The sequence below is a fragment of the Leucoraja erinacea genome, chromosome 1 (assembly GCF_028641065.1).
Source record: "Leucoraja erinacea ecotype New England chromosome 1, Leri_hhj_1, whole genome shotgun sequence".
Classification (NCBI taxonomy): domain Eukaryota; kingdom Metazoa; phylum Chordata; class Chondrichthyes; order Rajiformes; family Rajidae; genus Leucoraja; species Leucoraja erinaceus.
The window spans coordinates 74,985,659-75,011,057 of NC_073377.1; the positions used below are offsets into that span (position 1 = coordinate 74,985,659).

The window sequence follows — 25,399 nt, forward strand, 5'->3', positions numbered from 1 at the left end:
GGTCTGAATACTTTCTGAATGCACTGTAACCAGACAAATAGATAAGAAATAAAAGCATGCTGGAAATACTCAGCAGGTCAGTCAGTGTAGGGAAGCAGGGGTAGAGTTAATATTTCAGTTTGAAAACACTTCTTTGGAACTGGGACAGAGAAAACAAGTTGGTTTTAAGCTGCAAGAGTCAAGAGTGTTTTATTGTCATATGTCCCAGATAGAAGAATGCAATTCTTACTTGCTGCAGCGCAAAAGAATATGTAAACATTATACATAACGGGAGAGAAAAATAAGTATTTTTGTACATAGGACATAACGGGAGAGAAAAAAAGAGAAGATGGGAGAGGAATGGATAAAACAGAAGTAATATCTGCTATAGGAGATAAGCTGTAAGTGAGGTCTTCTGTTCAATGGGTAAACGATAGCAATTGGCTGGGCACATTGTAGCATGGGATCCAGTCTTCATTTACAATTGCAGATAACTCTCCTACTCTGTATGTATAGGATCTGGCCGATATATCTGTGATATTGTGTCTAATTTACATTGCTTGATCTTCTGGGTATATCCCACAGCTCTGCCTCTTTTCTTGATGTTCTCACTCTCCTGCTCTCATTTCATTGCTTTTATATTTGTTCTGATCCATCCTCACTCTAATTGCCCCCATTAACCCCTTGAATCCATGGCCTCATAGATAACTTATCTGACCTAATTTGTCCTATCAATCCCTCCCTTCCCTTCTCCGCACTATAAACAACCAGTTTTCTCTCTATCCAAGTTCTCACAAAGCATCTTCAGCCTGAAACACTAGCTCTGTTACTCTTTCCATGGATGTTGTCTGGCTTGTTGAGTGTCCCAGCATTAGCAGTTTTGGATTTTCATATCTACATTATGTGCTTGAGTCTGCACTCTAAGTAACTACCAGCATGAATAAAGAGTGCCACATGAAAAGTCTGTCATTAATGCTTGATGGGATGAAGTTTACACATCCTGACTCAGAAGCAGCACCTTGGACTTGGATCAGATTCCCAATGTTCTCAGCTTGTCGGACTTGCTAATCTACTTCAAGAGTTCAAGATCAAGCGTTCAAGAGTGTCCTTGATAGGACAATGAAATTCTTGCTTTGCTTTAGCACACCAGAACATAGTAGGCACGGATACAGAACAGATCAGTGTGTCCATATACCATTGTATAAATATATACACACATGAATAAATAAACTGATAAAATGCAAATAAACAGATTATGGGCTATTAATGTTCAGAGTTTTGTCCGAGCCAAGTTTAATAGCCTGATGGCTGTGGGGAAGTAGCTATTCCTGACCCTGGTCGTTGCAGTCTTCAGGCTCCTGTACCTTCTACCTGAAGGTAGTGGGGAGATGAGTGTATGGCCCAGATTGTGTGGGTCCTTGATGATGCTGCCAGCCTTTTTGAGGTAGCGACTGTGATAGATCCCCTCGATGGATGGGAGGTCAGAGCCGATGATGGACTGGGCAGTGTTTACTACTTTTTGTAGTCTTTTCTGCTCCAGGGCGTTCAAGTTTCCGAACCAAGCCACGATGCAACCGGTCAGCATGCTCTCTACTGTGCACCTGTAGAAGTTAGAGAGTGTCCTCCTTGACAAACCGACTCTCCATAATCTTCTCAGGAAGTAGAGGCGCTGATGTGCTTTCTTTATGATTGCATCAGTGTTCTCGGACCAGGAAAGATCTGCAGAGATATGCACGCCCAGGAATTTGAAGCTCTTGACCCTCTCCACCATCGACCCGTTGATATAAACGGGACTATGGGTCCCCATCCTCCCCCTTCCAAAGTCCACAATCAGTTCCTTGGTTTTGCTGGTGTTGAGGGCCAGGTTATTGTGCTGGCACCATTTGGTCAGTCGGTCGATCTCACTTCTGTAATCTGACTCATCCCCATCAGTGATACGTCCCACAACAGTGGTATCGTCAGCGAACTTTATGATGGAGTTCGCGCTATGACCGGCTACGCAGTCATGAGTATAGAGTGAGTACAGCAGGGGGCTGAGCACGCAGCCTTGAGATGCTCCCGTGCTGATTGTTAACGAGGCTGACACATTTCCACCAATACGAACAGACTGTGGTCTGTGAATGAGAAAGTCGAGGATCCAATTGCAGAGGGATGCGCAGAAACCCAGTTCTGCGAGTTTGGTAACCAGCTTGGTGGGCATGATTGTATTAAATGCCGAGCTTTAATCAATGAATAACAGCCTGACATATGAGTTTTTGTTGTCCAAGTGGTCCAGAGCGGAGTGGAGAGCCAGTGAGATCGCATCCACCGTTGATCTGTTGTGGCGGTAAGCGAACTGCAGTGGGTCCAGGTTTTTGTCGAGGTAGGAGTTGATTTGCCCAAGATCAACCCCTCAAAGCACTTCATCACCGCAGACGTTAGTGCCACTGGTCGATAGTCATTGAGACACGTCACCTTACTCATCTTGGGCACCGGTATAATTGATGCTCTTTTAAAGCAGGTGGGAACCTCAGACCTCAGAAGTGAGGTTGAAAAAGTCCGTAAAAACTCCAGCCAGTTGGTCCGCACAGGTTTTTAGAACACGACCGGGTATACCATCAGGTCCAGGCGCTTTTCGAGTGTTCACTCCTCTGAAGGATTTTCTGACGTCGGAATCTGTGACTGTGACTGAAATACCATCACAGCGAATGGGGGATCGAGAAGGCACATCAGTGTTTTCCCTATCAAAGTGTGCGTAAAACGCATTGAGCTCGTCAGGGAGTGATGTTTCGACAACATTCGAGCTGCCTGCTGATTTCGCCTTGTAGGAGGTGATTGCATTCAAGCCCCGCCACAGCTGCCGAACATCTGTCTCATCCTCCAGTTTGGAGCAGAAGTCCCTTTTGGCCCTTTTGAAGGCCTTACCAAGGTCGTATCTGGACTTCTTGCTGCCTTTGCTACCCATCAGTTAGCGAGGTGTTTTCTGTTCTCTGCCTGAGAAAGTTACAATGGTGGAGAAGAGGTTGTGCTACGTGTGGGCAATTGTGATTTTGTTGAAAGGGAGAGAACTTCAAGAATTGTAAGGACCTGATCCAGATCTGTCTGGAAAATAGAGACGAAACATGCTTGTAGCGTGCCAAGATGATGCATCTGCCAGGACTGCAGCTCTTGCAATTTCATTCTAATTAACGCAATGAGCAAATTAATTTTTGTAAACACTTGTGGAAGGAATTAATGAATATAAAAAGCTGTCGTATTAACTTGTCTTTTTAATAACTTAATATTGTCAAACATCCACAGTTGTCTAGTGTCTCTTGGGATGGCAGACTAATCTCCAAATGAAACTGGAAGATTTGTTTGCATGTCTGTGCCTCTGTATCCCCATGGTCCATATTTTCAATGCCCACTGTGTACCATCCTGTCAACTTCCAGTACTGCCCATCTTCACTTTCGGCTTAGACACAAAATGCTGGAGTAACTCAGCGGGTCAGGCAGCATCTCTGAAGAGAAGGAATGGGTGAAGATTTGGGACAAGATCCTTCTTCGGACTAATGTCGGGGAGGGGGCGGGACAAAGATAGAATGTAGGTGGAGACAGTAAGACGAGTGGGGAAAACTGGGAAGGGGATAGGGTTGGAGAGAGAAAGCAAGGGCTATCTGAGGTTACATTTTTTCACTTTCGGCTTATTGGACTGGCGATTCCATGTGGGATTCTCCCTTGGGAAGAAATTGTGAGTGAAGGCAATCGGCTCAAGGGGTTTCTGGCTAATAAGGTGCGTGCAATAACATTTATTGAATAAAGTGATTTGTATCTCAGCCGCTGGGAGTGACCCGGCAAGCAGGACCAGCTCGCCACCGCAGACCGTCGATGGAGCACATGCCCACCGTGGACTGTCGACCGAGGACATGCCGGTAGGTCCTGCTTGCCCACCACTAGCTAGACCTTGGTCCCGAGCTACTGGTTTCCATGGGACCCGCACCACTGAATGTGAGGAGAGACCCAGGAGCATGATAGTGTCAAGGGTGAGGTGGAGCATTGAGAACAAAGGGGGTACCTGGTGGAGGGCCATCAAGATCAATGGTATACCCGGGGAGTAGAGCAAAGTGGGGGGGGGGGGGGGGGGGGGGGGCTGCCATGTGTGGTGGCAGGCAGAAGAACGGATTGTTCAGTGAACTTTTGTAACTTTATTGGCGCCAGACATGCGGCGACACTTGTGTACTGCCTTGGTGAGGTCTGTTGTATGATTTTACCGGCTTGTATGCAAAACAAAGCATTTCATTGTACCTAGCTAGGTACATGTGACAATAAAGTATCATTGAATCATTGAATGACCTAGACAATATATAAAACCAGAAATAGACCAGACATAAGGCAGCTGGCTGACTAGAAATTCATAGATGTACTGCTAACAATTTTTCATGTGCTGTTAATCCACTTGCAGATTTCCAATTGGCCTTCTGCAGATGTGATCCTGCTGGTACCAAATTTTATGACTTTGGTTTGTGCTTCGGCTGTCAAATTGGAGATTGAAATTTAACTTCAGAAAGGTCAAGTTCAACAGAGGGGAAAAAAGATTGCTAATAATAACATGAGAATCACATCTGAATTTCCCCTTGAGCTTTGGAAACTCACATACATATTCTTCCTTTTCTATTCTTTCCTTCTTTGTTTTAACTACTCTCTCCAGACGGGTCTACCACATGTTTCAAGCTCATAGATGCTGTAAGACAGTCTAGGGAGAGAAGATTAAATGCAATCACTGGAAAACGTTTAATTCATGAAATTTTTGTGTTAAATGCAAATAGTTATATACCCACAACAAAACATGGACCGGCAGATGTTTTCAGGCATTCTTCTAAAAGCCTCATCCGAATTCTATGGATTTCTGGGTTATCCCATTCTTCTGGATCCAGTCCCCAGTAAACGTCTATTACCTGTAATTTTAAAGTATGAATAGTAATCATCCAAGACTTCTGGACTACTTATGTTAAATGTCTGAACAACAGAGAAAACAATTGCAACAAGAAAAGATTAATGGGATATAGACTCTGGTAACTAAAGGCACTGAAGTTGTTATTTCACTAACCTCCTGATTTTTCTAAATACAAACAGGCATAATAACATAGATCCACAGACAGAACCCATTGATGTAATGCATAATCCAAATTGCAACATTATTTGCTTACAAGTATGCAAACAAATGATTCCCTTGGGGCACAGAGAATGCCATGAGGAGAGAGTTGCAGAGACCGAGATAAGAGCAACATGATGAACAGAGAAAACAAATTGTAAGGAATACAATAACTAAACTTTCCTGTGCAGTTATATTCATTCAATAAAATTTCTATTTTCTTCAAATTGCTCTCTGCAATATAAAAACCTCATCTATATTTATAGACAATAGACAATAGGGGCAGATGTAGGCCATTCGGCCCTTTCGAGCCAGCACCGCCATTCACTGTGATCATGGCTGATCATCCACAATCAGTACCTCGTTCCTGCCTTCTCCCCATATACCTTGACTGCGCTATTTTTAAGAGCTCTATCTAACTCTCTCTTGAAAGCATCCAGAGAATTGGCCTCCACTGCCTTCTGAAGCAGATAATTCCAAAGATTCACAATTCTCTGGGTGAAAAAGTTTTTCCTCATCTCTGTTCTAAATGTCTTACCTCTTATTCTTAAACTGTGGCCTCTGGTTCTGGACTCCTCCAATATCAGGAACATGTTTCCTGCCTCTAGCGTGTTCAATCCCTTAATAATCCTATATGTTTCAATAAGATCCCCTCTCATCCTTCTAAATTTCAGTGTACGCAAGCCCAGCTGCTTCCTTCTTTCAACATATGACAGTCCCGCCATCACGGGAATTAACCTCATGAACCTATGCTGCACTGCCTCAATAGCAAGAACGTCTTTCCTCAAATTTGGAGACCAAAACTGCACACAATACCCCAGGTGTGGTCTCACAAGGGCCCTGTACAACTGCAGAAGGACCTCTTTGCTCCTATACTCAACTCCTCTTGTTATGAAGGCCAACATGCCATTAGCTTTCTTCTGCTGTACATGCATGCTTACTTTCAGTAAGTATTTGCACTAGGCTGTTCATTCCAAGTTACAAAACACACCCTTTGAAACATAGAAACATAGAAATCAGGTGCAGGAGTAGGCCATTCGGCCCTTCGAGCCTGCACCGCCATTCAATATGATCATGGCTGATCATCCAACTCAGTATCCCGTACCTGCCTTCTCTTCATACCCTCTGATCCCCTTAGCCGCAAGGGCCACATCTAACTCCCTCTTAAATATAGCCAATGAACTGGCCTCAACTACCCTCTGTGGCAGAGAGTTCCAGAGATTCACCACTCTCTGTGTGAAAAAAGTTCTTGAGTTGTTTAAAGTTACCAATTTTTACAACAACACAACATGCCAGATATCAAGTAGAAAAAATACAATCCTGTGAGCTGATGGACTGGAGCTTAAGTTTCTGGTGTGCGCATCCATTAGTAGAATCTCAATATTGCCGTTCGCTTACTGTGATCATAGTTAAGTGAGGATTACACAGAAGTGTTACAATTGTGCAATAATTGGCCTCCCTGTGCTCAGAAATGCAAGTATATTCTGCACTGAAATTCAGACTCAATGGGATTAATGATGAAGTTGGATGAATTTAGAAGGGACAGCATAGTGGCATAGTGCTGCCTTTTAACGCCATGGAACCCAGGTTCGATCCTGACTACGGGTGCTGTCTGAATGGAGTTTGTAAGTTCTCCCCGTGACCTGCGTGGATTTTCTCCAGGTCACCCCACATTCCAAAGATGTACAGGTCTGAAGGTTCATTGGCTTGGTAACATTGTAAATTATCCCTAGTGAGTGTAGGAAAGTGTTAGTGTGCAGGGATTGCTGGTCGGCGCGGATTTGGTGGGCCGAATAGCCTGTTTCCACCTATATCTCTAAACTAAACTAAAGAAAAGAAATGTTAGTATCTCACTTTCTGGTATTTGGTTTAAATATCTGGTATTGCTGCCAGCTGCCAAGGAGCTAGGAAGCGTTGCGGAAACAGTGAAGATTGAATGAAAAGGATATGGAGCTTCCGATGGCAGTAGGAAATTAAACACTGCAATTCACAGACACCTATTAGTTCTTCCTTCTGCCTTACTAATGCCAGTATTGATCCTTCAAGATGCCACATTAAAGACCATGAAACCAGCTGGAGAAGTGCAAGTCACACTTGGAATCGGCAGTATTAAAAAGCTGTTTTGTGAACGGAATAGCAACACAGTACGTGGTGCTCCAGTTCAATGTGCCCAAGCCACTGTGAAATTTAAACCCTACTTCACATATCATTATAGAAGTGCACATTTAATGACGGTATGAGTTTAATGAGTGAACATACTGCGATGAAAATTGTTTTCCACACTGATGCCCAATTTGCTTTTCCATGCCGATGCACATTAACAGATAAAATGAAAAGAAGCTGTTTCAGGCTCTCTGTATAGGCACCATCTCCAAACTGTCATGAGGGCAAGGGGCTTAAAGTTAAGAGAAACCCAGGAAACAGCTACTTTCATCATGGATTAACCTGTTGCCAGAACAAGTGTTTCAATGCTCTGTGTGGGACAAGACACGTAGTGATCTACAGAAAGGCAGAGCACTGATGTAAAAAGTGATGGAAAGGAAGTGGGAATTGAAGATGTAGATAATGTCTGAAAAAAAGGTCTAGTCTTTGAAAGAAATAACATCCAATCAGATGGGATGGATGGATAATCTGCCGCCTTCCGCCACCCAGCCACTGAAAACAAACACATATCATTCCGAATATTACTGTGGATGCAAAATAATGTACCTAGTCTCATGCATCTCAAAGCAAACATTATTTTATTTGTTGTAACAACTGCCTACTGAAAAATAGTGTTTACTGGTCATCCTGCACAGAAACAAGTTCAGAATGATGAGGTTTGGAAATTTTAAGCCACATTCTTTCTTCCAAATACTTTGTAACTGATGGTTACAGTAGATTGTTATAGAACTAGACTGTGCAAAGGGTTTTTGCTCTCTATGTTAAATATCTCAATATGAATGCAACATATGCATAAGCAGTGAAAGAAGAACCAAACTTTACATGAGGAAACAGTAAGTGTTCTTTCACTCTTTTAGGGAAATATCTGGGCATCACAGCCACTTCCATACATCTGTATGTAGGTAGTGATACATGTAGAATGAACAGCACAATATGGCTTCAATGATCACAGGATGTCCCAAAATACTTCACAACAAATGAAGTATTCCTGCTGTTTTAAGGCAGGGAATTGAACAGGATAGCTATCATCTAAGAATTTGAGTTTAAATTTGGTTTATTGTCACGTGTACTGAGGTACGGTGAAAAGTTTTTGTTGCGAACCAACCAGTCAGTGGAAAGACAATACATGATTACAAGCGAGGTATTTATTTACTCCAACTATTGCTGATCACTTGCTCATCGTGTATCCTGCTCATGTGTGAATATTCTGTCTGTTACCTGGAATTCAAGCCCGTAGTTTTCCCTGCAGAATTCCCGCAGCTTAGGGTACACGTGCTCCTTCAGTGACTTCCGTTCTGCTTCTGTGTCTGTGAGGAAACATGCATTAAAATAATAAAACTATGTGACCAAGACAACATACAGCTTCACATGGAAAACTGGAAGAACCACTTACATTTAACAATCAGTAAAACTAAACTTTAGTTTAAGTGCATGACTTGTATTTATTCAAATATCAAAGTATGAAAAGGCACCTCCGGCAGAAAATTCATAAGGCAATTTTGTTTCCTTATAAAAAGAAAACAAAATAAGTCTGCACAATGGTAGAGTTGCTGCCTTACAGTGTCAGAGGCCCAGGTTCGATCCTGACTACGGGTGCTGTACGTTCTCTCCGTGACCGCAACATTCTCCAGTGTGTAGGATGCGAAACTGAGATAACATGGAACTAGTGAACATTGGTCAGCATGGACTCGGTAGGCTGAAGGGCCTGTTTCCACGCTGTATCTCTAAACCAATCTAAACAAATTGTAGGTAAAACTATAAATTCTGCATGGACTTTGTCAGGTTTGACATTTTCGCATCAACTTTCGCAACAATACAAACATATTTTGAACTCAGAGCAGTCATATATTACAAATGTACTCACTTATACAGGTGCTACACATCAAGGCTGCAATAGTTTATTCATGGAATTTATTTTTCACAGTTTCCAAAGTAAGTTTGTAGTTAACCAGCATAGTATACAACTCCCATGAAGTTTCTATAACCTCTTGTCATTATTAAAAAGTTGTTGCTTGTTTCGATGCGAGAGCATAATCCAACAAATTTCCATAATTTTTGCTTGTACAACAAAACCCACCAATTGTTTTTCAATCTGGATTATAACATTATGTTGCTTTTATCATTCTCTGACTAGAATCTTGTTTCCGTGCAAAAAAAAATCAGGCCATACTTTTATTAGCAATATTAAGATGTATTTTGTTCCAATCAACAGGGAAAGGATTATATTCACCATTTGCCACGAGGCTCAGATGTGCGGCCTTTGATTTTTTCTTGTCTGAATTGATTTGTTCCCACACACCTTCTATTGGGGATCTGAGGCCCCAGCAATAGTGATATCATCAAGTAGGATGTGCAACTAATTAGGTTGAAGATTTCTCACACACAGTTAAGCCTGGAAGTAAAATGATCTGCTTTCTAACTGGTCAGATGTTGGTCCCCATTCACAGCCCCCTGCCCTCACTTTATCTGAAAGTTGAGGTCCAATATGGTTGTCCCACCACACTCGGGTCTCAGCATTGACTTGACTGAGATCTCATCCCTGGATTGCTCCTGGTGGACTTTAACAGGAGGCAAAGACAAGCGTTTGTCAAAGATTTCTGTCAAAGATTTATCTAATATTTAAGTTATTTAAAAACAAATTAAAATATGTATAAATGATTCTAAAAATACTATTTATATTATCCATAGTTTCTTGGTCCACACACTGTGTATTCACTCTGAAATAAATGGTTCACTGACTGCATCAAGTCTGATTGGGTGTACCAGTGGAGATGTGGCTCCCCGGTGCAATCATGTACACCCATGGATGTGCAGCCATGTACAAATCTAATTCTATTTTCAAATTTGCAGAAGACATCACCACTGTGGGCTGGATTTCAAATAATGATGAGACGGAGTACAGGAAGGAGATCAAGAACCTTGTGTCCTGGTGTTGAGATAACAACCTTTCTCTCAATGTTAGCAAGACAAAGGAGATAATGATCAACTTCAGGAAGCGAAGCGAAGCGATACACACATCAACAGCGACAAAGTTAAGATGGTTGAAAACTTCAAATTCCTAGGAGTCAATATCACCAACAACTTCTCCTGGACCACCCATATTCAAGCAATGACCAGGAAAGCACACCAACGCCTCTACTTTTTTAGAAGGCTTAGGAAGTTTGGCATGTCCCCTACAACTCTCACCAACTTTTACAGATGCGCCATAGAAAGCATTTGATCAGGATGTATCACAGCTTGGTTTGGGAACAGCTCCATCTGAGACCGCAAGAAATTGCAACGAATTGTGGACGCAGCCCAGACCATCACACAAACCAACCTCCCTTCCATTGACTCCATTTATACCTCATGCTGCCTCGGCAAGGCCAGCAGCAGAATCAAGGACAAGTCGCACCCTGTCCACTACCTCTTCTCCCCTCTCTCATCAGGCAAAAGTTATAGAAGTGTAAAAACGTGCACCTCCAGATTTAGGGACAGTTTCTTGCTAGCTGTTGTTGGGCAACTGACCCATTCTACCAACAACTAGAGAGCAGTCCTGAAATTTTATCTATCTCATTGGAAACCCTCGGACTATCTTTGATCAGACTTTACTGGCTTTATCTTGCATTAAACGTTATTCACATTACTCCCTCTATCATGTGCACTGTGGATGGCTCGTTTGTAATTAAGCATTGTCTTTCCGCTGACTGGTCAGCGCGCAAAAGAGCTTTTCACTGTACCTCGATACACGTGACAATAAACTAAACTTAACTCACATGTCTGCTTCATTTGTCCCCCTTGCTAGGAGACAAGTGTCAGAATAACTTGGGTAAATAAATTTCAAGACAGTATTTCCCACAGTCACATAAGAAAACAAGAGCAGAATTGGATCACTTAACCCCTCAAGCCTGCTCTGCCATTAACAAAGATCACGAAAGATCTGCTCCAGGCATTAACTCCCCTCCAGTTCCCCAGGCATAGCCCTCAATTCCCTAATCTATCCCCCAAAATATCTCCCTTCTCTTTAAATACTCTCAATAATCTTGCTCCACTTCCCTTTAGGGTAGAGAGCTCCGGAGATTCATCCTTCTCTGTGAGAAGTTCCAATGTGCTTCAGGTTTAAATATTGTTACTCGTTCCCCTCATTTGAGATTCTCTCGTCAGTTGAAAGGTTTTGGCATCCACCCTGCCTTGTCCCCAAATTATTTTATTTGTTTCAAAAAGACAATGGAGCATCAGAGAAAATAATTAACGTGTAGGGTGCTTGAAAAACATTTCTGAAAAGGTAAGTAACTCATCTCAGGATTCCAAGACTCTCACCTGGTTTTGAGCCACGTTTTTATGTGATTGACCATTATTGGGATGTATCACAGCATGCTTTGGGAACAGCTCCATCCAAGACCACGAAAAATTGCAGAGAATTGCAAATGCAGCCCGGACCATCACGCCAACCGACCTCCATTCCATTGTTCATCCGCACTTCACACTGCCTTGGCAAGGCCACCAGCAAAATTAAGGATCTCTCAACCTGGACACTCCCTCTTCTCCTCTCTCCTATCAGGCAAGTGTGAAAACAACTATCTCCAGATTTGGGGCCTATTTCTGCCCACCTCAACAGGCAACTGAAACATTCTGTTACCAACTAGAGAGCAGCCTTTACCTATCATCTACTTCATTGGAGACCCTCAGACTAACTGTAATGGACTTTATCTTGTACTAAACTTCATTCCCTTTATCCTGTATCTGCACACCATGGACAGCTTAAATTTAATAATGTTTAGTCTTTTCACTGACTGGATAGCATGCTAAAAAATATTTTCACTGTACCTTGGTACTCATGACAATAGACTACACTAAACATTAGTGACCCCAGAATTTGAAAGAAGGAAACGGTGATTGAAATGGCATTGCATGCAGGTGATTACATTCATTCTTATTATGGTCATAAGGGATAGTAGAATTAAGCCATTCGGCCCATCAAGTCTACTTCGCCATTCAATCATGGCTATCTATCTCTCCCTCCGAACCCCATTCTCCTGCCTTCTCCCCATAACCTGACACCTGTACTAATCAATAATCTATCTATCTTTGCCTTAAAAATATCCATTGACGGCCTCCACAGCCACCTGTGGCAAATAATTCCACAGATTCACCACCCTCTGACTAACAAAATGTCACCTTATCTCCTTCCTAAAAGAACATCCTTTAATTCTGAGGCTATGAGCTCTAGTCCTAGACTCTACCACTAGTGGAAAAATCCTCTTCACATCCACTCTATCTAAGCCATTCACTATTCTGTGTTTCAATGAGGTCCCCCCTCTTCTAAACTCCAGTGAGTACAGGCCCAGTGCCGACAAATGCTCATCCGAGACTCATGAAACACTCATCTAATAACCACAATTATCTTCCATTATGTTTAAGAAGGAACTGCAGATACTGGAAAATCGAAGGTAGACAAAAATGCTGGAGAAACTCAGCGGGTGCAGCAGCATCTATGGAGCAAAGGAAATAGGCAACGTTTCAGGCCGAAACATCTGAAGAAGGGGTTGTGCATGGATTTCCTTATGTCCATTGACTTAAATTGTATTCAATTTATGTCTGACCCATTCAATCAATCTATACATCAGCCTACTTCTGTATTACATTAGAGCAATGCATAAATATAGAAAAAAATTAGGCAGACAAAAAAAAAATTGTCCATTTCACACACAATTTCAGTAAGTTGAAGGGAGTAATTGGATCTAAAGTCAGAAAATGCTGATAATACTCGAGTGAACTTTACATGTCATTGGTCTTTTATCTGAATTCTGATGCAGGGGCTCTGACCTGAAATGTTAAATTTGTTTCACTCTCTGCAGATGTCATCTGACCCATTGGGTATTTTCAGAATATTCTGTTATATTTCACTTTTCCAGCATTTTCATGTTTTTGCTTTTGGATTGAAGTATTGCAAATATTCATTAACTGATGATAGACACAAAATGGTGGAGTAACTCAGCGGGCCAGGCAGCATCTTTGGAGAGAAGGAATAGGTGACGATTTGGGTCGAGTCCCTTCTTCAGACTGGTGTCAGAGGAGAGGGAGATTCATAGATAAGGAAGTGTAAGGTATGAAAGCAGGACAAAGGTAAAGGAGATCAGGGAAGATGTAGAGTAGATCATTGTTTGCTGGGAGAAGGTGCTGTTATCACAACAATGTTCTTACTGTTAGATCAAATGCAGTCTTTCCTCTCATTGCTAACATGTTGTCATCCAATGTTGATTACAGGACATGCTTTGACCTGGATAAATCTTAGGGCTAATAAAACCAAGGGATATGGGGAGAAAGTAGGAATGGGCTACTGATTTTGGATGATCAGCCATGATCATTTGAATGGTGATACCTGCTCAAAGGGCCGGATGGCTTACTCCTGCACCTATTTTCTATGTTTCTATGACCTGCTCAATGGCATTCCTTCAGTAAATGTGGGTGTGGAACTTAACCATTCTCTCTGTGTATTGGACAGTTTGAAAATTGTGATAAATACACATTGTTACATTTATTCTGTGAACTGCTCACAACATGAGAGGTATCTCAGAATTGTAGGTACAACATACGATTAAGTCCATTCTTCTGCAAACCTACTTCAGGTTGGGAATGGTTGCCTGATTAGAATACTGTGTGCTGCAGATGTCCCATATGATAAGAATGTACAGTGTTGGAATTGTCAGGTGCACCAAGATGCAGTGAGAAATATGTTGTGCTATCCAGTCAAATCATATTATACATGAGTACAATCATGCCTTACGCATGTACAGCTGGTAATGCAAAGAGAAAGACACCAAGGTGCAGAATATGCATAATATTATAACATTACAGCGAGAGCAAAATTGTAGATTTAAAAAAAAGTGTAAAGGCTTCAATGAGTTAGGTTAGGAGAACAAGATTACACTCTTAGTCTATGAGAGGACTGTCAGTAGTCAGATAACAGCTTGGAAGAAGCTGTTCCTGAATTTGATGGTATGTGCTTTCAAGGTTTAGTATCTTCATTCTGTCATGAGAGAAGAGGAAATGACTGTGGTGTAAATTATTATTGATTATGATGGTTGCTTTCCTGAGGTAGTGTGAAGTGTAGATGGAATGGATAGTGGAGAGACTGGTGTGAGCGATGGACTGGGCTTCAGCTATAACTCATCTATAACTCTATGCAATTTCTTGTGGTCTTGGGTAGAGTCCAAGTCAAGTCAAGAGTCAAGAGAGTTTATTGTCATGTGTCCCAGACAGGCCAATGAAACTCTTGCTTGCTGCAGCACAACAGAATATTGTAGGCATAAATACAGATCAGTGTGTCCATATACCATAGAATATATATACACACATATAAATAAACAGATAAAAGTGCAATAGGCTGTTCAGAGATGGTTTGAAGTTGTGTTTAATAGCCTGATGGCTGTGGGGAAGAAGCTGTTCCTGAACCTGGATGTTGCAGATTTCAGGCTCCTGTACCTTCTACGTGATGGCAGCGGAGAGATGAGTGTGTGGCCAGGATGGTGTGGGTCCTAGATGACACTGGCACGTTTTGAGACAGCGACTGTGATAGATCCCCTTGATAGTAGGGAGGTCAGAGCCGATGATGGACTGGGCAGTGTTTACGACTTTTTGTAGTCTTTTCTGCTCCTGGAAGCTCGGGTTGCCTGTACCAAGCCACGATGCAACTGGTCAGCATGCTCTCTACTGTGCACCTGTAGAAGTTCGAGAGAGTCCTCCTTGACATACCGAATCACCGTAATTTTCTCAGGAAGTAGAGGCGTTGATGTTATGATTGCATCAGCGTTCTGGGACCAGGAGAGACTTTCGGGAATATGCACGCCCAGGAATTTGAAGTTCTTGATCCTTTCCACCATCGACCTGTTGATATAAACGGGACTGTGGGTCCCCATCCTACCCCTTCCGAAGTCCACAATCAGTTCCTTGGTTTTGCTGGTGTTGAGAGCCAGGTTATTGTGCTGGCAACATTTGGCCAATTGGTCGATCTCACTTCTATACTCTGACTCGTCCCCATCAGTGATACGTTCCACAACAGTGGTGTCGTCGGTGAACTTGATAATGGAGTTTGCACTATATCCGGCTATGCAGTCATGAGTATAGAGTGAGTACAGCAGGGGGCTGAGCACGCAGCCTTGAGGTGCTCCCGTGCTCATTGTTATCGAGGCTGACACATTTCCACCAATACGGACAGACTGTGGTCTGTGAATGAGGAAGTCGAGGATCCAATTGCAGTTAGATGCGCAGAGACCCTGTTCTGCGAGTTTGGTAACCAGCTTGGTGGGGATGATTGTATTAAATGCCAAGCTGTAATCAATGAATAACAGCCTGACATATGAGATTTTGTTGTCCAAGTGGTCCAGAGCGGAGTGGAGAGCCAGTGAGATCGCTGTTGGCAAACCAAGCTGTAATGCACAAGATGCTTTCTGCGGTACATCTGTAGATGTTCAAGAGTTGTTGGAGATTTGCCAAGCTTCCTCAGTTTTCTATGGAAGTATAGGTGTCAATATGCTTTCTTGGTCATAGCTTCAATATGGATTGGTCTAGAACAAATTATTGGTGATAGGAACTGGAAGCTCTTGATCATCTCCACATAAACAATCAAGACCCTGCTCAGACTATTTTGTTATTCTTGAGAAACAAGAGCTGCAGATGCTGGTTTACAAAAAAAGATGCCAAGTGCTGCAGTAACTCAATAGGTCAGGCAGTATCTCTGCTAATTATGGATGTGATGTTTCGGATCAGGGCTCTTTTACAGGCTCAGTGTCTGAAGAAGGGTCCTGACCATAACATGACCTATCCATGTTTTCCAGAGATGCTGCGTGACCTACTGAGTTACTCCAGCACGTAATGCCTTTTCTTGTTCTTCTACCTTGGGTCAAAGCCAACACACATTTACTCCCCACAGCTTCAAGAAACTGCTCTACTCAGATAAATTCATTTCAGTGCCCACGTATGGTGATCTGTTTCTCTTATAATGCCTCTCATTGCTTTTCTCATTCTTGTTATCTCCGAAATTTACTTCTCAACATTCTATTCTCAAATACTGTTGCATTTCATCCACACTTTTTTCACTCCATCTGTTTATATTGTCTTTCACTTCGATGTGCTTGTGGTCACAGTTCCTCTTGTCATGCTGCTCCTTAACTATCTTTGGAAAACATAATTCCTCTCATTCACTGCTGCTGAACTATTCTTTTGAGCAAGTCTTCCCCTTTAAGAGCTCCTTCTCTTTCTGCCAGAATCATTTGTTTTATAATGTCAGAAGAATATGGGTATTAATGGCAAAAATTAAGCAAATAATTGCACAAGGTATCCACTTGAAGAGTAACACAGATTTTGAATTTGTATTTCTTAAGATATCTGGTTGCTATTCCATTTTCATTACTCTCTGCAAATACAGACTCTTTAACCGAATATTGCTGGCTGAATCTTATCTTATTGAGATTCTTGCACACACAATGTCAAAACTCGGAATTCAGTGTAACATAATTGAGCTGATGGGGTACTATGCCTGAGGGAAGAACTGTAACATAGTATTTTACTTCTATTTTGGACCTGCATTCCTTTAGGAAACCAAAAATTGAAGCTGGGATAGGTCATACTGCACCTTCAGCTTGCTCCTCCATAAATAAGATGATAGTTAATCCTGTCAGCTCATATATATAAACCCCTCAGCTTCATATATATTCAGACTGAGCATCCACAGTCCCCAGGCACAGAAATTTCCCTTCATCTTCATCTGTCTTTTTATATTGGGACTGTGATAATCATTATATCATTATTTTAAATCAAGACCTATCTCCACTCCAGAAGGGAAGTATTTAGAATGATGATCAAAAGGAGCAAGATTGATTGCAATGATTTTGTGGTATTGTAGCCTTTTATCACTCTGATTATAGTAATTGCTGGTCAGACTACCAAGAGGAGAGCAGAGTGTGCACTCACAACAAAATGACCTAATTTCCTTCCATGGGTTGTGGATGGAAAATCAAATAAAGTCCATTTTAGCCAATAAAGGAAAGTCTGATTTAACTTCTTGTTGGAATTTTGGTGATACATTCACCCATCATTTTGAGTTATGTCTTGGACAGAGGATTCTTATTTGATGTTGTTTTAATTTACTTGGAGACACAAGAGACTGCAGATAATGTAATTGTATATATTTAATTTATTTACAGTAAGTAAGTGGATAGGACAACAAACAATCTGCTTGAGGAACTCAGCAGGTCTGGCAGCATCTGTGGGGAAAAGGAGTTCTTAACAAACCCTTCTCCCCTACAGATGTTCTTCGATCTGCCAGCAGATTGTTAGTTATTCTTGGCACAGTGTAAATTAATTACAAATATAAAATTAAATGTATTTATCATACCAGAGTAAAATAAAGAATTGCTAATTCTATTAAAGGGCAAGTGGTTATAGATCTCCGTAGAATCATACAACATGGAAACACGCTCTTTGGCCCTTCTTGCCCATGCAGCAAATGCCCCAATCTGCTCAAGTCCTCCTGCCCACATTTGGCACATATCCCTCAAAACCTTTCCTATCCAAATATTTTTTAAATGTTGTTATAGTACCTGCCTCAACTAGTTCCTCTGGCAGCTTGTTCTCTATACCTATCACCATCTGTGTGAAAAGTTGGTCCTTAGTTTCCTATTAAATCTTTCTCCTCTCTCCTTAAATTTATGACCTTTGGTTGATTTTACTACTCTGAGTAAAAGGTTGTGCATCAACACTATCTATTCCCCTCATGATCTTATACACCTCCATAAGACCACTCCTCAACCCCCTGCACTCCAAGTAATAAAGTTATAGCCTGCCCAATCTCTCCCTATAGCTCAGGCCCTCATGTCCTGGCAACGTCCTTGTAAATTTTCTCTGCACACTTTGATAATTCTTCTCTGCATTCTTTGATTTGCACTGGTTACTAAAGTTAACATTCAACCTAAGTCATGTCTCAAATATTTCCCTTTGAAATAACTTTTTTTAATACATTAATTTTGTATTTTTCCTTTTAAATACTTCATGTTATCCATTGCTGCTTAGTTAAGTCGTTAGCGGTACAGATCTGTGCTCTGCCACTTAGAGATACCACCCAGGCACCATCTCTGGAGAAAGCTCATATATGTTTGTGGTTTGAAAACCCAAAGCAACAGAGATAAATCAGAATGGTATGAGGAATTCTAGGACATTTCCTATATACCAGATTTTAAAATACTATCATATATAGGTCACATCTCTCTCTCCCTCTCTCTCTCTCTCTCTCTCTCTCTCTTGTGCCTGGTTTATTTAGCTAATGTAATAGGTTCTGCTGGCATTCAGCTATTTAAATAGCAATATGTCAATGTATTTTAAAAATGCTAGGTTAAGCAAAGAAGACCTGGACTTAACTGACAATTTTAGAATGCTGAATTCAATGGTACTTTATTGTCACATGTACCTAGGTACAACCCGGTAAAATCATATAGCAATACACACGTGTGTTGCCATGTTTCTAGCGTTTGCAAAGTTACAAAAATTCACCAAACAGTCCTATCCTCTGCCTGTAGCCACATGCCCCCCCCCCCCCCCCCCCCCCCCCCCCCGTTGGGTCTCCAAATCTTGGTCCACGTTGCTCCTGCGTTCCCGGTGTCTCGGGCTGAGTTCAATCTCCACTGGAGGGCTTGCCCCACCTCACTACTTCTCATCATGGTGCCCACCATGTTTAGTTTAGTTTGTTTTCGGGTTGCTCCTGCTATGTTCCGTGAGTGCCGGCGTCCACCCTCAGGGACAATTTGAGCCAATTTCAGATGTGGGTGCAGTGGGGAAACCCGAGTCGGAAGTGCGCTGGAACGGCTGGGCTTGTCCCCCGGCTCACTGAGTTATGTTTTTGTGACGCATGTGGGGAATGGGGGGTGCTGCCACTGGACCATGTTTAGTTTAGTTCAGAGACACAGCCTGAAATAGATCCTTCAGCCTTCTAAGTCCATGGCCTTTCACCCATTCACCCTGGAATGGCACTTATGTGGGCCCAGCCCCCCACTTTCTCATAGCCCAGCCCGAGGGTGGAACCACTCCCGCTGGAGTGGCCCACGCAGTAGAGGGGATCCGGTTACAGGGGCTGGCACGGTGCTCCCTGCGACGAGGGTTTTGGCGGCGGTGTCCAAACCCATTATCGACCACCCCGGGCCGCAGTGTTTCAACTGGCCCGTTCGCGGGGTTCGGTGAGCTGCGGGACTGTTTATACCATCGCCCGGTGGGGAATCGCCTCAGCGCAGAGGGAGAAGAGGGAAGAGACTGCAACCCTAAGATTTTTGCCTCCACCACAGTGAGGAGGTGTTTGGAGGACTCACTGTGGTGGAAGTTAATTTGTGTTTATTGTTGTTATTATTGTATCATTGTATGTATGACTGCAGGCACAAAATTTCGTTCAATACAATAAAGGAAATTCAATTCAACATACTGTTTTTAGAACACACAATATTTCCCATGCCCTTTAAAGTATGTTTATTTAAAGTCATGGTGAACAACAACAAAAACATTTAAATAAAATACCAAGTCTACAGAAAGAAAAAGTGGGTGGGTTTTAACATGGTGTACCATACCCCCCTTCCCTGTGCCCCCTGTTCTCATACTTATTTCTCCCTTCCCCGTCTGCCTACATTCCTACCTCTAGCTTTAGAAAAAACATTTTTTACACAGAGAGTGGTGAATCTCTGGAACTCTCTGCCACAGAAGGTAGTTGAGGCCAGTTCATTGGCTATATTTAAGAGGGAGTTAGATGTGGCCCTTGTGGCTAAAGGGATCAGGGGGTATGGAGAGAAGAAGGCAGGTACAGGATACTGAGTTGGATGATCAGGCATGATCATATTGAATGGCGGTGCAGGCTCGAAGGGCCGAATGGCCTACTCCTGCACCTATTTCTATGTTTCTATGTTTCATAATTCGTTGCTCTTCAATCCTTTTGTTTCAACACTAACTTTTAATCTCTGGCCTTTGTGCACCATTTGCCTATCGACCTCCCCTCCCCCCCCCCCCCCCCCCCCCCCCCCCCCCCCCCCCCCCCCCCCCCCCTCCCCTCCCTGTATCTCACCTATCAACCTATTACCTGCCAGACATTGTGCTACCCCTCATTTCTTCCAACACTTTTAATCGCTACTCTAATCACTCCGACCTGCGCGAGATAACCACTTATGAGGTGTTTGCGCAGTAATCAACCAGAACCACTCCCCCCTCCCCAACTCATTATTAGTCTGAAGGGTCCAGACCCATAACGTCACCTATCCATGCTCTCCAGAGATGCTGCCTAACCTGCTGAGTTACTCCAGCATATTGTGCCTTTTTTTTGTAAACCAGCATCTGCAGTTTGTTATATCTAAAAGCAAAATAGCAATTTTACTACAAAAGTAGCACCAATCTTACTTATTGGTATCTATATCATCTTAATATTCAAAATATTATGCCAGGTGCAACTACAGACAGCAAAATGTCTGAGCTATTACCCAAATGCAATCACAGAACATAAATAGCACATCTCAGGTGCATTATTCCCAGAAATATTATGCACAGTACTACACACATTGTTCACACTTAAATATCTAATTTTATTTATGACTAGGAACAAACTAATAAGTTCCCAGGGTTGATCAGAGTTGAATTTGCTGATCTGAACTCAGGCATTAGTGAATCCATTAAACATTCTCTGCACCTGATCCCTCTCCTGTGAACCGTGCCATGGTGCAGTACAGATATCCGTATTTTATAAATGGTTTCATTACTTATGATGTACAGAAGAAGTGCCTTGGGCATTGAAGGAGCCAAAGGTTGACACTGATCCTTGCAAATTTGAGTGGTTTTACTCTGCCGCTATTCATGAAATAAAATTCCTCATGCACCACCATATTCTCTACAATAGAGTCATAGAGCGTGGAAACAGGCCCTTTGGATCAATTTGCCCACACTGACCAACATGCCTCAGCTACACTAGTCCCACCTGCATCCTATTCACGTACCTGATCAAATGTTTTTTAAAACAGTGTAATAGTATTTGCGCCAACTACCTCCTCCAGCAGTTCGCTCCATACACTCACCACCCTTTTTGTAAAAAGGTTGCCCCTCAGGATCCTAGTAAATCTTTCCCCCCTCACTTAAACCTATGTCCTCTGGTTCTTGATTCCTCTATTCTGGGTAAAAGACTTGGGTAAAAGTAGTTTTACCCTATTTATAATCTTATATATTTCTATAGTATCACCCTCATCCTCCTGTTCTCCAAGGAATAAAGTCCTAGCCTCGCCCTATAGCTCAGGATGAAGGAAGAAAATAATGCGGATGGAAAGAATTCTTTAAAGCAGTAACACATTTTCATGTACATGATGGTGATGGAATTGAAGGATGTGTTGAGAAAATGTAAACTATGTAGGAACTATGCATGGATTGTACGCACCAGTCGGTTTTATTAGTTTGTCTGTGCTATAAACTCTCCATATATTTGGCGAGGGGTTTAAAAGCCAATTATGTGACTGTGTTTCTAGTGAAAAGCAAAGCTCAGGGCAAGCACAATGCAGAAAATTGTGTATTGAGCCTATGATCTCCTATCCATTGAAATTAGGATTGCACAAAGGGCTCCCAGCAGGCACATTTCCCTGCTGGGAAAACAGGATCCAACCATTAGCTCAGCTCCATGGTTCTGTTACTGTACCATGAATGATTAACGATCACCTAGTTACTGTTTTTTTCCCCTTATTTTGCTAGTTTATGCAAGCTCTGTAATGAGAATAAAATTCATTTAGAAGTGATTGGAGGTAAATTACTGATGTGAATGTAAATCTCCACGTGATTTATTACGGACACCAGGACAGCGAAAAATAATATATCAAAGAAAGTGTTCGTAATCAGTTTTCACTATTTCAACAAATGTACTCGTCCATTGAGATCCATGAGGAATTAAGTTAATTTCATCCTGTGTTATGAAGTTGGCCATTCATGATTGTTCCTTCTGTTTTCATGGCCAATAATTAACTTCAGAAAACAACTTCAAGCAACTTTTTAATATTGAGGTAATTCCATACTTCCAGAATGGTAATATAACACTGAGCACTCAGGAGGTACAGTGCGCTCTGCGTAGGATCAATCCACCAGGCTGCAGGCCCGGATGGAGTCCAAGGAAGGGTACTAATGGACTGTGCTGTACAGCTGGCTGAGGTATTCACGAGGATCCTTAACCTGTCTCTATCTCTGGCAATGGTCCCCAAGTGCCTGAAGACAGCTACCATAGTGCTGGTGCCGAAAAAGTCAGGTCACCATCCTGAATGACTACCGCCCGGTTGCCCTAACTCCATTACCAATGAAGTGCTTTGAAAGGCTGGCCTCTCCCACTGTGTACTGAGCCCCATGCTCTACTCCCACTTCACACACGACTGTGTTCCTGCATTCGACACCAACACCATTGTCAAGTTTGCAGACGACAAAACGGTGATCAGGCTGATCACCAATGGTGATGAAACAAACTACAGAGCGGAGGTGCAGAACCTGGCGGACTGGTGCTCAGATAACAACCTGTCCCTAAACACCTCTAAGACCAAGGAGCTGATTATCAACTTCAGGAGGACACATAATGGGGAATACGCCCCAATCTCCATCTAGGGGGACAGTGTGGAGAGGGTGTCCAGCTTTAAGTTTCTGGGCACTCACATCTCAGAGGACCTCACATGGTCCACCAACACCGCTGGTCAAGAAGGCAGAGCAACGACTGCTCTTCCTGAGAACATTGAAAACAAACTGATCTGCCCCAACAGCTGTTGACAACCTTCTACCGCTGCACCACAGAGAACATACTAACGTATGGCATCTCTGTGTGGTATCTCAGCTGAACGGAGGCAGATAGGAGAGCTTTTCAGCGCATCGTCAACAGAGCGCTGAAGATTATTGGGACACCGCTACCAGTCTTGGAGGGCATCTACCACACACGGCAGGGGCGGAAAACCCGGGGGGGCCAAAGGGGACCCTCCATGTTTTGAGAGGTGGGGGACATCCCCCCAAGATTTTGTAATCCGGATTTTAAAACCCGGTGAAATCTCCGCTTTCTGTGAGACAGTGGGGGTGGGACTGATGATCGAGGGCGCCGATTGGATAAGAGAGACGTAGATCAGCAGGCAATGGGGGCTGGACATGATTCAGCACGATGATTGGAGGAGGGAGGAGTGGCACAGACCTGCGCTTCATCCGCAGCCAGGATGATCCCGGCCGGGTCTCCGGCGCTGTCCCGTCCCTTCCCGAGTAAATAAATTGGATAGGTATATGGACGGGAAAGGAATGGAGGGTTATGGTCTGAGTGCAGGTAGATGGGACTAGGTGAGAGTAAGTGTTCGGCACGGACTAGAAGGGCCGAGATGGCCTGTTTCCGTGCTGTAATTGTTATATGTTTATATGGTTAGGTGGGTTTGTGGCTTCTGTGAAGACATGTGTCCTCTGTAAATTGCCCTCAGTATGTAGGGAGTGGATGTGAATGTAGGATAACACAGAACTAGTGTGAACGGGTGATTGATGGTTGGGGTAGTCTCAGTGGGCCCAAGGGCTTATTTCTATATGTATCTTCAATCACAATCCTATCATTTTACTGTTGTATCAACCTTGCAAAATGACATAATATTAATTAATAATATGCTAAATTGTCAAACCTTATTTCCTTAATTCAATTTGATTATAATATATCACAAATTGATTGAAAATCAATTTCTTGGCAACAAAAATCAGCATGGGTTTAGTATACAGTGCCCTCCACAATGTTTGGGACAAAGACTCATCATTTATTTATTTGCCTCTGTACTCCACATCTTGAGATTTGTAATAGAAAAAAAATCACACGTGGTTAAAGTGCACATTGTCAGATTTTATTAAAGGGTATTTTTATACATTTTGGTTTTACCATGTGGAAATTACAACTGTGTTTATACATTGTCCCCCCCCCAACACCCCCCCCCCCCCCCCCCCCCCCCCCCCCCCCCCCCCATTGTTCAGGTGTGTTTCATTGCCTCCTTAATGCAGGTATAAGAGAGCTCTCTGCATCTTTTCTTTCCATCACCTTTGGAAACTTATGTTGCTGTTTATCAACATGAAGAACAAAGTTGTGCCAATGAAAGTCAAAGAAGAGTGAGAAACAAGAATAAAACTAAATCATCAGCCAAACCTTAGGCTTCCCAAAATCAACTGTTTGGAACATCATTGAGAAGAAAGAGAGCACTAGTGCTTACTAATCGCAAAGGGACAGGCAGGCCGAGGAAAACCTCCACAGCTGATGAAAGAAGAATTCTCTCTATAATAAAGAAAATCCTCAATCACCTGTCCGACAGATCAGAAACACTCTTCAGGAGTCCGGTGTGGATTTGTCAATGACCACTGTCCGCAGAAGACTTCATGAACAGAAATACAGAGGCTACACTGCAAGATGGAACCTACTGGTTAGCTGCAAAAATAGGATGTCCAGGTTACAGTTTGTCAAGAAGTACTTAAAAGGGCAACCACAGTTCTGGAAAAAAGATCTTGTGTACAGATGAGACAAAGATTAACTTATATCAGAGTGATGGCAAGAGCAAAGCATGGGGGAGAGAAGGAACTGCCCAAGATCCAAAGCATACCACCTCATCTGTTAAACACGGTGTTGGGGTTGTTATGGCCTGGGCATGTATGGCTGCTGAAGGTCTGGCTCACTTATCTTCATTGATGATACAACTGCTGATGGTAGTAGCATAATGAATTCTGAAGTGTATAGACACATCCTATCTGCTCAAGTTCAAACAAATGCCTCAAACCTCATTGGCCGGCGGTTCATTCGACAGCAAGACAATGATCCCAAACATACTGTTAAAGCAACAAAGGAGTTTTTCAAAGCTAAAAAATGGTCAATTCTTGAGGGGCCAACTCAATCACCCGATCTGAACCAAATTGAGCATGCCTTTTATATGCTGAAGAGAAAACTGAAGGGGACTAGCCCCAAAAACAAGCATAAGATAAAGATGGCTGCAATACAGGCCTGGCAGAGCATCACCAGAGAAGACACCCAGCAACTGGTGATGTCCATGAATCGCAGACTTCAAGCAGTCATTGCATGTAAAGGATATGCAACAAAAATACTAAACATGACTACTTTTAGTTACATGACATCAATGA

At 42.6% G+C, this 25,399-nt stretch overlaps 1 protein-coding gene across 1 annotated transcript in view; it reads right to left on the reverse strand.

Moving 5' to 3' along the window:
* The window catches only part of LOC129698654 (NACHT and WD repeat domain-containing protein 2), an 86,665-nt gene that overhangs the window by 39,055 nt on the left and 22,211 nt on the right, over positions 1–25,399 (reverse strand). The window contains exons 2-3 of the mRNA XM_055637793.1: positions 8,471–8,559; positions 4,776–4,892 (exon numbers count right to left, since the gene is read on the reverse strand). Coding sequence (XP_055493768.1) covers positions 4,776–4,892; positions 8,471–8,559 — 206 coding nt within the window. The remainder of the gene's footprint in view (positions 1–4,775; positions 4,893–8,470; positions 8,560–25,399) is intronic.